This window comes from Manihot esculenta, chromosome 4 (genome assembly GCF_001659605.2).
Source record: "Manihot esculenta cultivar AM560-2 chromosome 4, M.esculenta_v8, whole genome shotgun sequence".
Lineage (NCBI taxonomy): Eukaryota > Viridiplantae > Streptophyta > Magnoliopsida > Malpighiales > Euphorbiaceae > Manihot > Manihot esculenta.
This window is the reverse complement of record NC_035164.2, coordinates 20,491,470-20,499,248: the sequence shown is the minus strand read 5'-3', so window position 1 is coordinate 20,499,248 and position 7,779 is coordinate 20,491,470. Positions and strand designations below refer to the sequence as shown.

General features: G+C 30.6%; 2 protein-coding genes across 3 annotated transcripts; one reads left to right on the top strand and one right to left on the bottom strand.

Annotated features, from left to right (window-relative positions):
• The first annotated feature begins 965 nt into the window (after nucleotides 1–965).
• LOC122723459 lies at nucleotides 966–1,844 on the top strand. The gene is made up of 4 exons (XM_043955604.1): nucleotides 966–1,152; nucleotides 1,198–1,260; nucleotides 1,375–1,480; nucleotides 1,697–1,844. The coding sequence occupies exons 1-4, from the start codon at nucleotides 966–968 to the stop codon at nucleotides 1,842–1,844; spliced, it is 504 nt and encodes a 167-aa protein (XP_043811539.1).
• Nucleotides 1,845–3,485: 1,641 nt separating this feature from the next.
• LOC110614176 (aluminum-activated malate transporter 2) lies at nucleotides 3,486–6,373 on the bottom strand. Of its 2 annotated transcripts, none has more exons than XM_021755668.2 (6): nucleotides 6,019–6,373; nucleotides 5,786–5,926; nucleotides 5,415–5,687; nucleotides 4,666–4,781; nucleotides 4,407–4,550; nucleotides 3,486–4,227 (listed from the first exon to the last, which is right to left on the bottom strand). In XM_021755668.2, exons 1-6 carry the CDS (start codon nucleotides 6,281–6,283, stop codon nucleotides 3,802–3,804), a joined length of 1,365 nt encoding a protein of 454 aa, XP_021611360.1. In that variant the 5' UTR covers nucleotides 6,284–6,373; the 3' UTR covers nucleotides 3,486–3,801. The 2 variants fall into 2 exon arrangements, with proteins under 2 accessions (XP_021611360.1, XP_021611361.1); XM_021755669.2 differs by having other exon boundaries at nucleotides 3,486–4,224.
• Nucleotides 6,374–7,779: the final 1,406 nt, after the last annotated feature.

Sequence of the window (7,779 nt, the reverse complement as noted above, 5' to 3'; positions counted from 1 at the left end):
TAACTCTTTTCATTGAAGCATTAACTGCTTTTAGCATCTTTCATGCATCATGTTTATGCAATAGGGTGAGTGCATTAGAACTCACAAAGATGTTGCATTGCATAGCTATATTGTTGGTGTGGGTAAATGCTGAATGATCCAATAGTTCCAGACAGGAAGTCCAGGAGCCTTTGACTACGCCCTGGCAGGTATATAGTAAAGTCCAGGAGCCTTTGACTACGCCCTGGCAGGTATAGTAAAGTCCAGGAGCCTTTGACTATGCCCTGGCAATGGTAAGTACAGAGGTGTTATATACACATATACATAGATCACAGGAAGACCAGGTGCTCGATTCTACGCCCTGGCACAGAGTTACTGGGACTATGTGGTGACAGGTTTACCTTTGATGTGGATTGTTTGTGATATAATGCATTCCATGAGATCATATTTTACTGAGATGTTTTATTGTTCTACTCACTGGGCTATAGAGCTCATCCCACTCCCTTAACCCCAGTTTTGCAGGTTCAGTGTCCAGTGTACAGGGACAGTCCAGCAAAGTACAGAAAGAGTAAAGAGACTTGTAATAGCTTAGAGTGGACATGTAACTTTAAAGAGATGTAATAGTTATGTTTACAGTTGTGCTTGACTTAGTTACAGTTGTGTTGTAAATCATTTGGTATGTACATAATCTGTATATGTATATATGTTTTACTACCAGGCTTAACAGGTATGAGTAACCCATCTAGAGCAAGCTCTAGTCAGGGAGTACAGAGTACAGAGATAGTGCATGCACAGGTTAAGCCATGGTTCAGCAAAGAGTTTTTATTTTCACAGAAAATGTATGATCATGTATAAGATTTACAAGTACACAGAGAGTATAGCAGGCTTGCTACGGGTTCTAGCGGCCTTAAGCCGACCTGAATCCTAGCGCCGGTGACGGTCCATTTTGGGGTCGTTACAATGGTGACCTCCAAGAGGAGGTGTATATGGAGCAACCACCAGGGTTTGTTGCTCAGAGGGAGTATGGGAAAGTCTGGCATTTGAAGAAATCTTTGTATGATTTGAAGCAAAGAACCCGTGCATGGTTTGAAAATTTTAGTGAAGTTGTTCAAAATTTTGGATTGAAAGAAAGCAAGTGTGACCATTCAGTCTTCTATAGAAATTCAAATACTGGTATTATTCTCCTTATTGTATATGTTGATGATATTGTCATTACAGGGAATAATAGTACAGGGAATAATAGTACAGGGATCTCTTCTCTCAAAAACTACTTGTATGCGAGTTTTCATATCAAAAACTTGGGTCACCTTAAATATTTCTTAGGAGTCGAAGCCTTAAGGAGTAAAAAGGAAATTTTCCTGTCTCAAATGAAATATGTCATTGATTTACTTGCAGAAACTAGGAAGATGGGAGCTAAACCATGTAGCACACCAATGATTTCTAATATACGTCTTACAAAAGATGACGGAGACCCTTATGATGATCCAGATAGGTATAGGAGGTTGGTTGAAAAGCTGAACTACCACCTTATGGTAATGACTCGGCCAGATATTGTTTTTATAGTAAGTGTTGTAAGTTAGTTCATGTCTGCACCTACGGTGAAATATTTGGCCGTTCTAGAATAAATTTTTTGTTATCTAAAAGGGACTCCTGGACTTGGTATAATCTACAGAGATCATGGGCATACTGCACTTAAGTGTTTTTCTGATGTTAACAGGGCAAGATCCAAAAGTGATAGAAGGTCAACTACAGACTACTATGTATTTGTTGGAGAAAACCTAGTGTCTTGGAAAAGTAAAAAGAAAAATGTGGTATCCAGATCCAGTGCCGAGTCAGAATATAAGGTCATGGCTTTTGACTTGTGAGATTTTGTGGATAAATCATCTACTGAAAGAAGTTGGTATGGATGTTGCATCACCCACGAAACTTTGGTGTGATAATCAGGCTACTCTTCACATTGCTTCCAATCCAGTATACCATGAACGGACTAAACATATTGAAGTTGATTGTCATTTCATCCATGATAATATTCAAGAAAATTTAATCTCTACCAGTTATGTGAAGACAGGAGAGCAATTGGGTGATCTATTTACCAAAACTTTAAATGGGTTGCGAATAGAATATTTTTCTAACAAGTTGAGCATGATAAATATCTATGACCCAACTTGAGGGAGAATGTTACAGGTTATATAGAAAGTAAATATGTTAATATAGAAAATAAATATTAATAGATAAGTTAGTTACCTAATCTCAGAGATTATATAATTATAGGCTTGATTTTTTTTTTTTCTGTTTAGATACCGTCTCTCATATATAAATAGATTGTAATCTCTATTGTGAAATATAACAAAATATTATATTTCTATATTTATAAAAGATAACATGAAAAATTTGTAGGAATTAAAAATTATATCGCTTGTGATCTATTTTCCTGTAGTGATATATTTATATTATTTTATCCTACAAAAAGTAAATTTATAATTCTTTACACATTCATTAAAAGAATAAAGTTAAATAGTTAAAATAATAACTTTTATATTATTTTTTATAATACTAAACTATTTTTGAAACTAATAAATTTTAGTTAGTTTTAGGTACATATTGAATAGAAATAAATTTGAAAAATAATCCATAAATTACTATAACAAAAGTATCCCATAATTAGTGACGAATAAAAAAGTTAAATAATTTTATTTTTTGTGGCATAGGAGATTATTAAATTACAAAAATTATTTAAAATTTTAATTGATTTATCTCTCGAATATATATTATAGGGTAAAATCTTTGTGTATTTTAATAATTTAATATAATTCTTTAAACTTTAATTAACAAAATTCTAAAATCAAATTTGATGTAATTTTTATGCAAAATTAAATTGAATTTGATGAAATGTGTCCCATTCCATATGAAATGACATGCAGCATTTTGTTTTACAATTCTTAAGAAGTCAGTCCTACGATTCATATTGGAATTTTTTTTTTTTTAAAAAAAAGTGATTAAATAATTAAGCAAAAGCTAATTATTTGGTGTCTTCATAATTAAAATACCAAAAGCTATATATAGGGATAGGGAACTTCGATTTTGAATCTGGATCCTTAACTCATATTCTATTTTATAATTATATATAACAATTAAAAATTAGGATTTATTAATATTTAATTTTTACAATCTCATCCTTAATAGTTAATTTTAGAAAATTAACTATTATAGATACTACAAAATTTAACATGTAATTTACAGATTTTGAACTTGGCTCTATATATTAGGGCCTATTTTATTAAAATTTCAAGGACTCATTTTGTAATTTTCAAAAATACAATGAGTAAATTATAAATTTAATTAAATTTTAGGGATGAAATTGTAATTTATCCATTTTAATTTGAGAATTTTAGGGATTAAATTACCCAGGTTTGAATTTCTTGTACCAATCCGCCTATACCAAAAATTCTTAAAAATAAATCATAAACAAAGAAAACCAAAAATTACATTTAAGGGAGAAGCACCAACTTCACTTATTTAAAAAGAAAGATTGAGAAAAGGATTATTACAAGAGAAAATAGCCAGAAATAATCCCAAAAAGAGGTAAGAGTGTTTTTCCTCAATTAGTTTCCTACCTAATTAATACGGCATCGTTAAGAAGGAAATACTCAATTTGTTAAAAACTTAACAAAACAAATTTGAGTAGCATGCATAAGTTGTCTTCCCCTTGGTAATACATTCATTACCTATCTCAAACTAGAACAACAAGAAGAATCATCTAGCACAAAGTTACCAGAACAATTTGTCCATCTGCAACCGTTCGATCAAATTTTCATCATCTGATTACTCTGAACCTTGCATATCAATCACAACAACGTGATTCGATCCATCAGAAACTGGCTGTATTGTTCCTCGGTGAAGTAAATGTTGAGGTTGATGTGTGTTCGGGCTCTTGAAATGAGCAAGCAAGGCCAGTTCCTGAACAGACTCAGCGATCTTTTCTGTGCATGTGATAATATCTATCAACAGAGATGCTACAGTAGCAGCTGGAATAATCTCTAGAATCAATGCATCCTCCCACAAGCCAGTTTTTAGCAAAGACTTGAGGGCTTCTGCAGCTTGTTTTGAGTTGGCAATGTGGGTTTCCACCAGTGAAGATTTTGTCATTGTTTTAACTGTTGTTGCTAATTCCTTCAATGCCTTGCCAGATTCTGAGCTGATCTTTGTGCACATGTCTTGGATTTTGATTCGCATTTCCATTGGTGTCTGCTAAGAAGAATAAACTAATTAATTATACATCTACAGACAGACAAGTTTTGATATATTTACTTCATATTATATAAATCTTGCATTAATTAATTAATCTAGTTCACCATGGATTATATAGGTAGAAATAACTTTTCATCAAAGTCCAAATAACTGATAAGTCTGATGGGTTGCTATCTTACTTGGGTCTCGGAGTGAAGGTGGCAGTTAAGAGCTTCAACTTTGTAGGCGCATATACGAGCTAGGGTTCCAATTTTCAGGTACTGTTTCCAAGGATGACGGAACCTGAATCGACCATGACATGGTTCCCACCTTGCTAAATTAGCCTGCAAAAGATAAATGCATCCATATCACTCGAATCATTCAAGAAAATCTCCATGATTTGCTTCAAACAGAAGTGAAGGATTCAAAATAGCGAAAGCCAGTGAGCTCTTTACCCACCATGGTTTCTTCACTGCTTTTTGAAGAGAGAATACTTTTATATCCTTGAAGAAATGACTTGTTGGCATTATTAGCTTGTCCACCTTCAGATGTTCTAAAGCATTCACTTCCAAATCCTGCAAGTTTCAATTATCTTCCTTCATCAGCATGGAGAGAAACTATATAATAATAATAATAATAATAATAATAATAATAATAATAATAATAATAATAATAATAATAATAATTAATAATAATAATAATAATAATAATAATAATAATAATAATAATAATAATAATAATAATAATACACTCACGGATGGGAAGTGCATCCGAATAAATATGAGAGGTATCATATTCTATTTTTTCGATTTCCAATTTTTAATTCAAAAAAAAAATAATAGTAATAAAATAAATTTTTAATATGAATTTAGTTCGTTATGGATTATAATATGAATAAAATAAATTAAATCCATGCAACCCTTATTAATCTTTATATTAAATATATATTTATTTTCTGCTATTCCCATATGAAAACGAGTTTTACAACCATCATATATGAGCTTTATAGCATTACACTTGTATTAATAGTTCATCATTAATTAGGTGTATAATTAAAACCTTCTGTTGCCTATCCTATACTCTCCCCCTTATTAATTACGTTATTTCATAGAATGCACATGCTTGTGAGAGGAGACGAAGATAGGAATATATCCTATCTAATAATTTATAAATTTGTGGAAACATTGTTATGTGGAGATTAATTATACCTTCTAAGAAGTTTCCAAGCTTCTCCAAGTTTCCAGCAACCAACTTATGAAGATCTTCTCCGATCCAAACAGGGCATATTAAAATGCAAATAACCACAGAAGTAATGCTTCCAATAATAATAGTTGTGACTCTCTTGTGAGCCATGTGTATCACCTCATCATCTCTATAGCCAGACACAGATATCAAGCAGAATGTCAACATTAGTATCAGCAGTCCGTAATCGTATCTTGCCTTCATCTCTGGCAAAAATCTTATAAATGTAACTATTCCAGCTGCAGCAAAACAAGTCACCAAAACGATATCAGTTTTCTATTAAATAAAATCATAAATGAGATATAGCTTAGTGATATAAATGTTTAATCATATTTACCAAATATAAACACAAAAATAGCAATCAGAATGGGCTCTCCAGTCTTTCCAGAATGAGTTGCTAGCCAGTGAGCTCCAAAACCTAGAGCACTTCCTACCAATGTAGCCAACATCCTATTCAACCCTCTTCCGAGTGTTGCTCCTGCAATAAAGATTCATTTATAAGATCAGTTTTAGTTTTCTTCTACTTTCATGCTCTTTCGCCTGCATTAATTATATAAGATAAGAACTTACCTACAGAGTACTCGAAAACCACAATAACAGTTAAAACAGCCCACATAGCAGAGACGCCGAAACCATCATAAGTGGGTTTGAAGTAGAAGAACAATGAAACCAAAGTAATTGCAAGTCCTACTTTAAGGGAATGAATAATCTTTTTAGGATCATCTTTTCCCATTTTCTTTGCTTTGTTTGCTTTCTCAACCACCTTGTTCCATATGTTATGGGGCAATGCCCTAAACTTATTCCAGCACCCATTCTCAGCATCTGGAGATGCCATTTCAATACAGCAGAAGCTAGAGATCGAAAAGAGAAATATACCAACAAGATGAAATAGAAAGAAAGAAAGCGATCTGCTCACTCCCCTCTTGCGGTGCTATATTTATAAGTGAGGTGATGATAAACAGTGAGGTGTCACTCTATTACTGAGTGGAGTTTTTGGAGTTCTCTGTTAGCTATAAAAATATATAATAATACGAAAAGTAATTCAATGCATACGAGCTTATTGAGTGTACTAATTTTTAACTGTCGGATTAAAGAAAACGTTGATTTAAATACTAAAACTTGTGTGAAAGATAAGCACGTACGCGTTGAATCAAAATGCTTAAAGAAAATGAAATAAGGAGAAGGTAAAGAGAATAAACAACGTGTGTTATATCATGAAGATGCTAGTCTATGATGAGTCAAATAGGAGCAGCCACTTGCATTTTAAAAATATTGCAAATCTCTAGAGGAATAATTTAATAATTTTAGGTGTTTAGAAAAAATAACAAGTAATTTAAGTACGTACATGCTTGCCACCACTCAAACCATATAAGAGTTGAACTCGACAGACTGGATTCGACCCCATCTCTGTTTATTTTTTGTCTATTGATAAAAAAAAATTATAGAAAATAAGAAAAATTACTTTTAAATTTCTGGCGTATACCATAATCAACGAATTTATCTTTTTATTTTTAGAACTCAACATTTTCATCTTTCAAATTTAAAAATTCAAAATCTTTTTATCAAAATTTTTTATTAAACGAATGATTTTTGTTTGGTTAAAGAAAAGAGAATAAATATAATTTTAAAAATATTTTTATTAATAAAAAAATAAAAAAATTATTATTTAGTCTCTATAATATAAAAAAAGTCACTACTTAATCCCTCAATTTTAAAAGATATATTAAAATATTTTTAACATTTTAAAAAGTCTACCGAATAATTTTTCTATTAATTTATTACTAAACATTTTACTATTTAATCTTTATAGTTTAGAAAAAATTATTAATTAGTAACCTCAAATTATTAAAAAATTTACTAATTAGTCTCTACATATGAGGAGTATTTTAAAATTTTTTTTATAATACTTAACTACTAAATTTAATGAAAAGTCTAACTAATAGATTTTTTAAAATGTCAAAAATATTTTAATGAATTTTTTAAATGGCAAGCAGAAATAACAGCGAGCGGTATCACAAAAATAATTTCTATTAAATTTTAACTTTTTATTTTTAATAATTTAAATTTAAATTTTTATTATCTTTTGCTGAATTTTAAATTTTAAATTTATTAAAATTTTTATTTATTTATGAAGATTGCATTTGAAATTTTCTTTCTTGAAATTTGATGAATTAAATTTTAGAGATTAAAGTGTTGAATTCAAAAAATAGGAAGAAAAATCTATTAAGTATATAATATTTTAGGAATGAAAATGTATTTTTTCCTTCAATTCTTTGAGAGAGGGACTTATAAATTTATAGAAATTAAATTTCAGAAACTTAAGTGTTGGAT